A 14433-nucleotide genomic window follows, 5' to 3' on the forward strand; every position below is an offset into this window, starting at 1 on the left:
CTGGCGTAATGCCTCAGAGTTCTGTAATCAGAATGAGGAGGGGCAGATTGGCAATAGCATTAGAGTCAATGGTGCAAGTGGGTGTACTTATACTAATCTTTACCATTTTAAATGAGTCATAGCATTAACTAATTGGCAAATATACAGGCAAAAGACAAATAAGCCCCAACCCATGGTTAGTTACAAGCACAGTGTCATCGGGATGGTGAAAGTCACTTACACAGTTCCGTGGGCTGCTGCATTTTGCTATTCCTCACCAGCTGAGGGCTGTTCTTTCTGTCCCTTCCTTTTCCTTTTTACACTTGGTTTTTCCACTCCGATGCTTTCCTTTGTCTTTCTCCTCAGCTGCTCTTCTTCACTCCCGTTCCTCCTACAATTATCCTCCAAACATTTTTACAATTGACCTTTCCCTCTCCATCTCCCTTCATGCTCTGTGTTGACGTTCTTTTTCCCAGTTGACATTCCAAAGACCTTAGGTTTGGTTATTACATTCATAACGTGTCCATGTGGATACTGGTGTGATGCTGGGGCCACAGCAACTGGCAGAGGATACAGCTTGCTGACACAAGGCTCGTTTTCATCTTGACTATCACCTTACTTTTTTCCATGCAATCCAGTTGCTTTTGAACTTTGTCACTGGGACATTCCACTGGGACATTCCAAGATGGAAGTATGAAGCATGGGCGATACCTGCAGGGTTTTCCTTTAATTGAATATTAACTTTGCAATATGTATGAGCATCCCACTGATCCTATTTCTATTACATCAACTCCTAGTAGCAAATTTAAATTAATCGTGGCACTTAGATTCAATACGGCCTGACATCAAAACCTACTAACGGAAATACCAATTGTGCGCCCTCATAATTTCAATTACATTTATCAAACATTTGCTGTCCTTTCTGGGAAATTGCCTTCATATTTGCCTTTTAGTTGCTCATGTGAGTTGGCATGGCTTTTGACCTAATGCAGACTGAATGCCTGACAGCTGACAGAGGTTGAGGGATGCTGTGGTGTTCAACATGGGGTAGCCAGACATTGCCCAGGCAGATGTTCGAAGGTAGAAGACATGATACACTTTTCTTTTCTTTTTCACTGGAATGCACTTTGTATGCAGGCAAATATACAGGCACTGTATACACTTTGTATACAGGCAAATATACAGGCAATATAATCATTTCAAGCCCCTTATTGTTAGGATTAGAAATAACTCTCCTTTAAGTAAAATAATATTCATATTGGCTATTTATATTATGTGATGTACAAAAGCTGCCAGATTTGTTAAATTGCCTTTATGGAACTTGTTTACAGTTTTAGATAATATATATTAGTATATGTCAAAGAGTTTCTGTAGTAGCATAATTTTAATTATATTAATGTATAGTATAACATATTTTGTATGTATCTATTTTATTGTTATAGGAATTCTAAGGTCTCAAATATAGAATAAATGTTGGTAATTGCACAAGGTAAACACACACACATATGTATATAAACCACGTCTAAAACAGTACAAGACAGCAATCCAAAAACCCTCTTGGCTCTCCTGAAGACTTATTTCCTCTGCCTCCTTAACCCCCCTTGCCTGAGAACATGTAGGCAGATAGCAATCAGGGGAAGTTCCTTAAGGGATTCCTCTCCTATATCTATGAACCTCCTTTGTATTAATTTTCATTGTTTGCCCAGATGCTCTGCATTGAGGGATGTCTGACGGGCATCCTGATGCTATTTTTGTGTGTAAACTGTGTCTGGAACTGTGTAAAATTTGCTAAATCCTCAGGAATATCACACCTTGGCCTGCCTGAGCCACAGTAACCCCACCTTATGTGTAATGTAATTTCTGACTGTTTGTAGAGGCGATGTCCTTCTTCTCCATGCCAAAATGCAAACCTTAAAAGAGGATTTTCTTGGTTCCGGGTCTCTCTTGCCTCCTTGCTAGAAGGGAGGGAACTCTGTTACAACAGAAAAATAAAGACCGGCCTTGCTTTCACTGCATCCTGCATCCATCCATTCACCTCTGACCGATCATGAACTTAGGGAACTCACTCCCTTGGGGAGTTGGGCAGCAAAAGCCAACCACCCCTATTTTTTCTGTATCAATGTAAATAGCCTGATTGGCTAACAAGCAGCAAATTTGGTTTGAGTTGGACTAATTTAACGCTGTTAATGTGGACTTGTGTATTTCACTCTTTAATTCACTTTCAGTCTTGTGAAAAATATGTGCCTTTCATATGCAATCCTTCTGCTTTGTGTGCAGTATGTTTCACATTTATTAATCAAAACCCGAATGCTTCTGTTATCTGCATTGTCATCATCAAACTGAAAGGGATCAAATACATACTGCTGTTGCTTCTTTACCTGCCACAAGAAGAACAAGCACTCACTGAAGTCTATCTTATCTTCCTTATCTGCTCCACTTACAATAGAGTGCAATTCAAACTCTAGTCTCCACCTTATCCAGTTCTCTGCTGCCTTTTCTTCAAACATTTTCCAGGCGTGTTTAGATGGGTATTTTTTCTTTTTTTCTTTGCTGCTTTACTTTCAATTTCTCTTCTAACACCATGTAATCTTTGCTGCAAACTTTGCAAAGCAATGACACAGGAGACTGAAGTGCAGGACACAGATAAACTGCATGTAATGTGAACTTCTTACTACAACAGAACTAAAAATGGCTGCTACTTTAGAGGTATCTGAAGAAGTGTGCATGCACACGAAAGCTCATACCAATAACAAACTTAGTTTGTCTCTAAGGTGCTACTGAAGTTGAGGCTCCAGTACTTTGGCCACCTCATGAGAAGAGACGACTCCCTAGGAAAGACCCTGATGTTGGGAAAGATGGAGGGCAAAGGAGAAGGGGACAACAGAGGATGAGATGGTTGGACAGTGTTCTCGAAGCGACAAGCATGAGTTTGGCCAAACTGCAGGAGGCAGTGAAAGATAGGCATGCCTGGCGTGCTCTGGTCCATGGGGTCACGAAGAGTCAGACATGACTGAACGACTGAACAACAACAAAAGGTGCTACTGGAAGGATTTTTTTTATTTTGTTTCGACTATGGCAGACCAACACAGCTACCTACCTGTAACTAGAACTCTAGACATCAGTTCTTGTCAGGTTTTCCAGAGAACAGTATCACTCATACAACCACACACATCTGGGTTCCCAAGTTAACTAGACAGGAGCTCAAAGGGCTTGCAGTTTTTGCCATGTTCAAATTCAGATGTCAAAGGGACACTCAGACGAAAACATCAGAGAGGGAGAACAGAAACGTAGAGGTAGACAACTAAAATGTAGAAGTCAATGTCAAGATAGTTACAGTAATGTCCTCATGTCCCCAGCTAGGGGATTCAGTGTGGACAGCAATAAACATCATTAGCCGTAGGAGGAAAATTAGCAAAACTGGCAGCTTTACTCTCATGAGACGTTTCTAAAGCCTTGCATAGATTGGCGTGCGGATGTCTGGTACAACTGTTAGGTAGTCAGAACTTGGCAAAAGGCTAGTGAACTGAAATACACAAATTTACACAATCTGTAGCAGTTATAGGGCAAATGGATTGGATACAATAATGACTGATAACATGTAGAGGGACTTGGCAGGGTTGCCCCTTGTGGTCTTTGCTGTGCAATAGCAACTGAAGCAGTAACAAAAATAAGTCCCTCAAATAGAAGAGCAAAGTTTACCTAATGAATTTATGTGCAGAGGACATTTCCTTAAAGTTGTGGCACCCTAAAAAAGCAATCTCCCTTTGTAAATACAGTCAACTCTCAGAGAGATAGAGAAAACAAAGATACTTTTTTCCACCAGGCATTTGGCTGAAGAGGTTTTTTTTTACTCTTCTGTTTTGCTGTCCTGTTGTTTGCTGAATCACTTATGTTATCTTATAGTGGTTTTATTAGTATTTCTTTTTCGTATTGCACACACACATAAAAACACCAGGCAGGCCCCACAAATAACCCAGAGGTGCATTTTAAATAAAAGGACACATTCTACTCATGTAAAAACACGCTGATTCCCGGACCATCTGCGAGCCGGATTGGGAAAGCGATTGGGCCGCATGCGGCCCACGGGCCTTAGGTTGCCTACCCCTGCTCTATGCCCATAATTGAGTAAGACTGAAAATGTACAGTTTGCCAATTGCACTGGGATTAGAGGATGCACACTCCTGTATTCAGTTGCCTTGATCTTCAAGGCTTCGTGGACTGCTGTTTTTGCTACTTCCTATTTCTGTATTCTCTTTTACTGAATCACTGGGTTGTACTATATTCACCACCAGCTTCCAAGTTTAAAAAAGCAATTCAGCACAGGGGTGGCTGAAGAACGAACTGGAAGACAAAACCAGCTGTGCAAATGGTATGTCTGGCATACCACTGACTCCCCAGCTGAATTGAAGCCAATAAGTCTTCTTGACATTAAATTTCCTTTATTGTTATACAGCATATTCCATTGGAATAAAATGAATTTTTTACAGACAGTTATTTAGCTTTGATTTCTAGACTGATATCAAATAAGCTTGGCTGCAGCCATGACAGCCTGTGAAATTTTAATTGCCTATTTAATACAGTGTAAATTTCAAGCTGTCAGACTAGCAATTAGCTGAAGTACAGGTTAAAAGTAGTTCAAAATGCCTGAGGGCTAACATAATCAAGATTATATTTTTAAACACAAATGAGCAAAAACTACCGCTTTCTCGAGATGTGTGGTTAATTTGCCACATCAATACAAATATAGGAAACACTTTAATGCTCCTATCTCCTTTCTAATTAATTGTTACAACTGCTTATCCTACTTCTCTCTCTACCTTGCTGTTCCCCGTTATTTAATAAGTGAACCAAGTGTGGTTGGCCATCCCTGTGTATGAGGCTGCTGGGTTGTTGTTTTTCTGGCACTGCCTCTCTCCTTGCACTTCAGATACATGACTTTGGAATGGCAACAACTTCACAACACAACTTTTTTAAAAAAGCATTTATTTATAATCAACAGTGTGCTGCTGATATTTTACAAATCACAAGAGCTGATACAATCATTGGCCTGTAGCAGTAGTCAATAACACAGAAAGCAGAAGTAAAGGGAAAGGGCAGAGGTTTGACAGAAGATTTACAAAGAGGGGAGCAGAGGCAGCAGATGATGGTGTAGGTTTGGCTGATTTATGATAACCAGTCATGAGGGTAATTTTAAATGAATGTTGATAAAAAGCAGATTGTCTTATGCAAGTTAAAGTTAGGAGGGGAGGAAAACACTCACACAACCACTAGGTTTGAAATGTTCCAAAGGCTTGATCTGTAGATCTGAAGTTGCAAAGCTATGCAAAATACTACATTCAGGTCAACTTTCTGGTTATATTTTCAATCTTCAACTCCAAAGAAGATGAAACACGGATGTTATATAAACACTTATGACATAGGGTTGTATCCAATGCTCTGCATGTGTAATTCCGCTGGCACAATAAGACTTCTGTTCTTTCTTCCCCTCACATGTCCCCCAAATCTGTTCTGGTGGTTCCCCCAACAGGAAGCTCTGTTATGCACACAGAAATCCATTGTTCCAGTGGAACTACTGTGTTGGATATGGCCCATGTAGTTCAGGTTCCTCATTAGAATGGAGGATGGTAACGGTTAAAGATAAAGCTATTTACCTTGTTGGTGAAAGGAAACTTGTTTTGTTCCACTTTGCCAGGTGTGTGAATAGCAGAAAGAGGCGGAGGCCATGAATGGGTCATTTCCTTTAAAAAAAGAAGAGATTTCAAAATTATATTTAATATAATTTAATAAACCATATATAATAAAGACACCACAGTCTCCACTGTACCTCATTTCCAAAGGAAACACAAACCCTGGGTAAACGGCTCGACCCCTGGAATCTCACACTCCTGAGGAGGCGTGGCAATATGAGAATGGGCCTTTTTTTTGCAGTGGCTCCCCGCTTGTGGAATGCTCTCCCCAGAGTGGTTCATCTGGCGCCTTCATTATACACCTTTAGGCACCAGGCAAAAATGTTCCTTTTTAACCAGGCCTTTGAGTGACTGTCATCCAATGCCCTTTTAAACTGTTTTTTTTCCCCCCAGGGGGGTTGTTGTTATTCGGTTGTTTCTGTTTTTATTTGGGTTATGTATTCTGTGGTTTTATATTGTAATTTTATCCTATGAACCACCCTGAGACCTGTGGGTACGGGGGGGGGGGGGTTTACAAATTTAATTAATTAATTAATTAATAATTTCCAGTAAAATATGCAACAGCATTTTGTCAGTTTATTAGCCTGACACACAATCTTGGAATAATAAACAGAGTAAAAACTATTTAAAGATTGTGAGTTATGACTGTTACCTTTAATCCCTCTTTGATAAAAAGTTTATTCTCTAATAAAAGACGCAAACTTTTATTTTATTGGGGGCTACAAATGTTAAACAGTGTATTAGTCACATGCCACCTCTGTGGGTGCCTTTAAATCAGAAAATCATTTAGCTTGCAATCTAAAATGTTTTCTCATTCACTTATCTCTAGTAAAATTCTTCATATTCTAATACTCCTTATAACTCTCATCTGATAAAGAATAAGATGCAAGTAATCTTCAGGTATTTCTAAAATCACACAGTAAAAGCCTTTCAACACAGACCTCATTCAGATTCTGTTTTACCCCAGGATTTTGCCCAGAAGAGATCAGATTCGACCTAAGATTTATTAATTTAATCCTCTAATTATAAAAAGGTAAAGGGACCCCTGACAGTTAAGTCCAGTCGCAAACGACTCTGGGGTTGCGGCGCTCATCTCGCTTTACAGGCTGAAGGAGCCGGCGTTTGTCCTCTCCACAGACTGTTTTTCCGGGTCATGTGGCCAATGGAACACCAACACCAGAGCAGCTCACGGAAACGGCGTTTACCTTCCCACTGGAGTGGAACCTATTCATCTACTTGCACTTTTTGGAGTGCTTTTGAACTGCTAGGTTGGCAGGAGCTGGGACCGAGCAACGGGAGCTCACACCGTCGCGGGGATTCCAACCAAGCTTTTGATCAGCAAGCCCAAGGCTCAGTCATTTTGACCACAGCGCCACCCATGTCCCTCTAATTGTAATAAGAAGTAAATCAGGACATGCTATGCTCAACATCTCCCTGGCCCTTGGAAATCTTTCTAGAGTAGGGCTGGGGAACTTGCAAACTTCCATAAGTTGCTGGACCACATGCCATCAGTTCTTGATTACTGACCATGCTGGCTGGGGGATGTAATCCAACAAAATCTGGATGTGACCCATTCATTTTCAAGAGGACTTAATCTTCCTGGGTCAGTCATTCAGTACTCTCATGAAGAATGGCACATCCAAAATCTGCTTTGCTTTTTATTAGAACCCCAATGTCCACCAACTTACGGTACACCAGCAGGGACCATACAGCTGCTTTGGGGCAAAGTCACACTGAAGTGAATTAAGGAGCATAGTACCTCTGAGCACAAGCCTAACCAGTACTGGAATTGCTTTAAGTACCAGGAATGTGTTTGCAGCTCGGTTATACAAAAGAAATCCCCCTGCCAGTTCCCCCCCCCCAGCTTTCTTAATTAGAATTTAGCCTAATTTCGAAGAAGAAAATAAGTCTTTTAGTTGCAAATCACCCAGAGTTCTACTAGTAGATACCAATCTTTCTTCTTTCCACCCCTGATGTAAACAGCTGTTTTCCAAGAGCTCAGTAACTGGGTTAAGCTACCTTCTAGATTTTACATATTTAATTTAATGTAATTTATATACCACTCTTCATCTGAAGATCACAGGGCAGTTTAGAACACAGGGTACTTTTATAATAAATCTACCTCCCCCTGCCCCTAAAACAGATTAGAAGGAAAAGAATTGATCGTGTTCCTCTGTTGCATCTCAGTATCTACCGGTATTTAGAAACTAAGTGCTTAAACAAAAGCAGGGGACTATGTGATGAGACAATTGTCTGTGAACAGTGGCGCAGCTCAGGCAAACTGAGATTATTTGATTAATCAAGGTACAATTTTTATTGGTGCATTCGCCTTATTCCTCCAAGAACTGTGGATTCTAATTCCTTAAATGCTATGCAAGGCTAATACAGCTTGTTTCCTGGTTAAAACTAGCAGCAGACTGGAACAAGTGGCAAATGAAGATAAAGGGATGACTCTTGGGAATGAGGAAAGAGAATATGTGGAAAAGAGCTAAGATAATTCAGGTCCAGGTCTCTGCAGATTTAATAATAATAATAATAATAATAATAATAATAATAATAATAATAATAACAGCAGCTACAATAGTACATGCAGTGCATACTAACGTGCATGCTATTTTTAAACTTTGCTAACTAAGCAGTTGCTATAGACTGAAGATTATCTTTAACCAATTTCAAGTAACGAATATAAAAGAGAATGTGAAAAACTGTAAAGAACATGATATGAGACTGTCTGTTTTCCAGAACATGACAGATGGCAGAATATATGCGGACAGAAGAGGAATGGAAAAAAATGTTCACTGTTTCCAAATCAGCCAGAGTTGCCAAGAAAACGTTTCCAGGTTGGCAGAGAGTTAAAAACATACATTAATGGGGAAATCTAGTAACAATGAAGCAATTTTATATGACATTGTTTATATCTGCAACAGAGATGTCTTTTGGTATAGTTTTTTTAGGTTGAAAGGTACAATAAAATGAAAGCAGAACCTGTTGCACATAAAGTGAAAACAATTTTAAATAAGTTGAACCATTACATGTGTAACAGCAAATAAGGCATCTGCAGTAGCCTTTACATTTTTGGTGCTAAAATATTTGAACAAGGTCATATTGGGATTAATTTCATTCTAGATCTGGGCCACTGGGTGCTTTCACATGCATTCATTTAGTGCTAAAATAAGAAGTACAGAGCAGAATTCAATATATGGTTATTAGTGTTAAAATAAAATTGCAACATTTAGTCCCCACCAGATGAAATATGAAGGAGTTGGGTTAACAACAACAAAAGGTGTAAGAACAGGTTATTAGCATTTGCCACTTATCAACTAAAGCACAAGGTGCCATTTATGAATCAAGATCGAACTATGGTTCAGATTCTGGTTTGAAGGGCAAAGCACAGTTTGCTACATTTGAACACAATGACAAATGGCTGGTTGTCTCTTCCCTTTACATGTGGAGGAAGAGGAAAAATGAAAGGTTCATGGCTGCTTGTGCACAAGACAGGAAACCATGGTTTGCTGTCACATCTAAATGTGTCCATTTCATCACCTGTTACAAAGCGGAATGAGGTTTTACGTGTGGTTTAGATTAAGACTTTTGAAGAATGCATATTAATTATCACAAATAGGATATCCACATGAAATTTAGCTTCCATTATTTTGTTATGTGATAGTATCATTACCCAAAAATGGGCTACAAGTTTTTCAGTCTAAATAGCAGCTTCTTAGTTAAATGAAAAAAAACACGACAACAGAAGTTTGGAATAAACAGTGGTCATGTTCATTACAATAGTCATGTACAGAAGTGAAACATAGTTTTTCCTTCTCTATTACACCATTTGTTCTTTGCTTGATGCTAAGTGTTACAGGCTTGGCTGTAACATTTGGTACAGCTATGTATAAGCTTCGTACAATTTTTATCAAGGCATTTAACATACCTACACTGAAATAATAGAACAAAGCAGATTATATTTGCTATTAAGCTATTGCCAGGACCTTTTCAGTATAGTTTGGTTGTAGAGAATTCAAAACACTATAGGAAAACTCCTTCCTTAAAATTATTTTCATCCTGCTGTAACAATAAAAAAATCAAATTGGCCAGTATGAGAAGGGGGGGAGGGTTACAGAGAGATGGCAAGGGCACAAAAGGAAAAGATCAGAATCGAACTGATGGAACTTAAAAGTACACACCAGAAAATGGCTCTGTTAAAAGTATCTTTATGAGTGTTCGTGTTTACGACTTCTCGGTGACTTGAAATCAACTGTGCCAGATGGTAAACTCATCTTGGGATATTAATGTGTGGAAAAACACTTTCCTTCTCACACATTCTTCTTCGCTGATACATAAAGGTTTTGCACGCAGTAACAGAGTGTAAATTAAGCCTGTGTTGTCTTTCTGTCTACAGAATAAGCGGTACTAGTGCAATCAACTAGTCTTCAATTTATGTATCTGATCCTGTAATTATAAATTGTTTAGTAACCCTTGCAAACTAGGTGCTTTTAAATACTTGACTGATCATTTAGGCCAGCTAGGTAGTCTTGACTTGGATAAGACATGAAAGTAGTGTTGCTGCTAACTTCTTAAACTGGGTCCTTCCACTTGGGATTCAAAGGGGAGCAGATGGCGCATTACAATGGCACAAAAGGCATGCTCTTCATTTACTCTCACAACAAACAACTTCCTTTGGAATGAAACTGTTTTCTGTGCTAGAAATGGAGCAACTCCATGTGTTTCCAAGTATAGCTACACATCAGCAACTTGCAACTTGCTCTGCAGAGTGACAGCGACACAGAGTTCCCTATGTTTCATCACATGGTCTTCTTTTCTATGCCACTATATGTTTGCAGGAAACTGAATATTTTTAAACAGAGTGCCAGGTTATTTTAAATTATGCTTATGTTTGAAGATAAATATTTATTTTTAAAAAGTTATGCAATTGTTATGCTACAGTGCTTGTGTTCATAGTCAAGAGTATTAAACCTGCAATTGCCCCCTCTCTCTTTTGTTTCATCCTTTAAAGCAATAATACTTAGCACTAACAGCATGAGTTGTCTTTTATCTGTCAATTTCAAAGCATTTTACAATCACGAATAAAGCCTCAACATACTATTGAGGTTTCTAAGCACTATACCACCTCTCCTGGGCAAAGTAGTTTAACTCGAAATAAAGCTTGAAATATTCTTCAGTCAAATTACATATATATACTATTCAAAACACACAGCTAGGCAGCTCCCCCCCCCCATCAAGTAAAACAATAGAAATACTTAACTAAGCAATCACATCGGTTCTGCCCTCCCTAACAAAGTCCTCCCCCCCCCAACAAAAATCCTGGCTATGCCCATTCCTCATGTTTGTCCAGACCTGCAGACCCTCCAAATATTCCTGTGTTCCAGATACAGTCCCAAATTTACAGAAGCCATTCCGGTTCTTGGTTTTATCCCAGATTGTCCCACTTTTCCTTAGAACGTCACTATTTTCATCAGAGAAATGGGAAAGAGTATGGTAGGACATCCCTATTTTCATTAGAGCATATGGAATTTTGCGACCCCCAAACCAAGGAGATACGTAACTATACAACTTTTAGAAGACACCTGAAGGCAGCCCTGTATAGGAAGCTTTTTAATGTTTTATTATGCTTTTATATATGTTGGAAACCTCCTAGAGTGGCTGGGGCAACCCAGTTAGATGGGCAAGGTATATGTAAAAAAACACCACTTGGGCCTAATTTGAATAGTAGAGTGCATGGTATCTGGTGGGCGGGGCTTGTGTGTCTTGCTCCAGAATCAGCCCCTCCGTTTCGTGTGTGTTCAGTTAAGAACTTCAGTTAAGAGGGACAAACTGCCCTCTTCTTGTTTCTTGCCTCAGGCTTGTCTCATGATGTTGTTTCAGTTTCTCTCAGACATTATGTTATTTTCTTACAGTTTTCTTTATTATTCTTTATTATTAGTAAACTTAGTTTTCATTTATGTGAGCCACTTATTTTTCTCAAAGAAAAAGAAACTCTGCTGAAGAATGGTGGAATATCCTAAAGTTGGGCGAGTGAAGGGATATTCTCAGTTTGCCAGGAGGACTGATTTTGTTAATCATCCCCCCACCTCCACAACAGTATATAAAATAATAATAATAATAATAATAATAATAATAATAATTATTATTATTATTATTATTATTATTATTATTACAGGACACTCCTATTTTCACCAGAGAAATGTTGTAGGATATGGACCCGCACAAATAAACCAGACCACCTTGCCCAATAAACTAAGAAAATCATTTGCTTGCTGCCTTGCAGACTCCTTATACAGTGGAACCTCGGTTTTTGAACATTTTGGCTGCCGAACATTTCGGAAGCCAAATACCGAAAACCCAGAAGTGAATGCTTCCATTTTTGAACACGCCTTGGAAGTTCCGTGGTGCATTTTTCCATTTCCACCAATCACTTTGTTGACAGCCCTTTGATTTTCAGTTTTCAAACATTTTGGAAGTCAAACAAACTTCCGAATGGATTACGTTCGAAAACCGAGGTTCCACTGTACATTGACTATGGATTGGAGAACATCCACTTCAGGGTTCTGGAACAGCCTGCTATAACCTTCAACTGACCCTAAAAGAATGTACAGATTCTTTTCAATCAGTTTTATTTTCTATAATCAACCTCACTTTGAAATCCCATCAAGCTGGGCTTCTCGTCCCCTTTCAACTTCTTTTTTTCTAATCTAGCCTTATGGATTTCCATTTTTCCTCAGGAAGCCCTGTTTGGATTATTTCACCTTCCCCTGACCCCTCTGGACACATCCCCCCTTAACCCAGAGCTTTGTGTGAAGCTGATTCACTGACATCTGGATACCATGACAGACTCTAGAGAGGCATTTTGTATGCATAGTATCCTCCGCCATGCATGCAGTGCATGTTTAGAAATAATATTTCAATACATGTGCTGGTAATAATAAAACACCAGAAAGCAGGGAATTTTATTTTGGGGGTAAATGGCTTGGATTTTATAAAGCCTCTGCTTAATTTCTTTCTTAATCCAGGGAAAGACTGCTTCCTATATTTTGCTGAGAATATCTGGACAATTCCTACATAAACACTTAATTATTTGCATGTTATTGAAAAGTGAGTCCTAATGAGTTCATCAGTGCTTAGTCCCAAATGGGATTTCAGTCTTGATCTCAGTATTGGGCACATAGAGAATGGCTGGCTGATGACTCAATGGTACTTAACCTTTCTTGTCTTAAGTAGAACATTGGGCCAGCAAACCCTAATCTGGAGGTTGCATGGCACAATGGGTGCAGCCAAAAAGTGAGCATGGCCAACACACACATGAGCATACAAATGCACCCTATCTCAGAGCACTACACATACAGTGCGCGCACACACAGAAATCACCCCTTCCTGTGATCTTCCCCATGCTAAGTCCCCTTGCAGTGCCTCGTTATGAGCTCTCCTCCAGCTAGTTTCCTTTGCATTACAGCCTAGCTCAGTACTGTGATGGGCAGAGAAATTGCACCCTCACCCCATCACTGCAGTTCCTCTCCATCACAGCCTAGCCCAGCATGATTTAACTGGCTGAGAGTTATCTCCCCACCATGGTGCCTAGCTCATCATTCTGACAGGGACTGTCTGATCTAGGCTGACAATCTCTCTCCTAAATGATCTGCAGAATCCTCTTAAGTGCTGACAGGTGAGAGGAAGAGACAACTAGCCTCCATGGCTATGTTATACCACCAGTATGCTTCTGAATACCTGTTGCTAGGAATCATAGGTATGGGGAGTGCTTGCATGCTTTTTGGGGGCTTCTGGTTTTGCCACAGTGAAAACAGAATGCTGGACTAGATGGGCCTTTGTTCTGGTTAATCAGGGCTCTTGTGTTCTGAACCATCTCCCAAGTGCTGGCTTTGACAATCTCAGGAAGCACTGGAGAATGTGGACCCAGATGGCATCATCCCTGGTAGGGTGAACATTAGAACTTTAGAGTTGGTTAACCTGTGGCATTTCACAGGTTGCTGGGCTATAGCTCCATTCAACCCAAACCATTACCCCAAACAGCTGGGGGTTATGGGAGTTAAGCAACATCTGGAGGGCCACATTAGAGGATCTGGAAACTAGGCAGATGTCCACTTTTTCTACACTCTGTTGTACATGCTGGATCTCAAGTTGTTGGCATAGCAACCACAACATTCTACTGATTGAAGAAGGGTTCATAATGCTTACTGTGCATGATTATCTTAGACAGACACTAGAAGAAATTCACATTTAATCTATGTAGTGTAAAGTGCCACTAGGGCGACAATAAAATAGATATTGAAAGTATTCAGATTACAGCAGCATTAATCGAAGTACATCTCCTTGTCAACTGGAGCCACTTGGATACTCCTCAGGCAGAAAGAAAAGGCAGTGAGTGTATCTACAAACGCAATGACCATTTCAGAGGATGAGAAAATTCTTGCTGGCATTTTTCAAATAATGCGTAAGGTAAAATGGCATGGACCTACATATGCAATGAAAATGCAATTAAGTGGCTAACATACCAAAATTCTGTTTGTAAATCAAAAAGCATACAAGAACAATTATAATCCAATCAGTATTCATGGTTGCTGCACTGTAGACAAGTGTGGCTAAATTAAGGTGTGGTGGTAATAAAACAGGAATTTAATTACTGCAATTAAAAAAAGGAATGAAATCATATGGTCTAAAACAGGTAGTTTCATAATCAAGTTGTATTTTTATTTCAGTACTTTTTTAAAAACTTGTACCAATACCCAATACTACA

At 39.6% G+C, this 14433-nt stretch overlaps 1 protein-coding gene across 1 annotated transcript in view; it reads right to left on the minus strand.

Annotated features, from left to right (window-relative positions):
• Positions 1 to 14433, minus strand: part of AFF3 (AF4/FMR2 family member 3) — a 217499-nt gene that overhangs the window by 97063 nt on the left and 106003 nt on the right. The window contains exon 5 of the mRNA XM_033147586.1: positions 5631 to 5717. Coding sequence (XP_033003477.1) covers positions 5631 to 5717 — 87 coding nt within the window. The remainder of the gene's footprint in view (positions 1 to 5630; positions 5718 to 14433) is intronic.

Source organism: Lacerta agilis, chromosome 4 (genome assembly GCF_009819535.1).
Source record: "Lacerta agilis isolate rLacAgi1 chromosome 4, rLacAgi1.pri, whole genome shotgun sequence".
In the NCBI taxonomy this organism is placed as follows: domain Eukaryota; kingdom Metazoa; phylum Chordata; class Lepidosauria; order Squamata; family Lacertidae; genus Lacerta; species Lacerta agilis.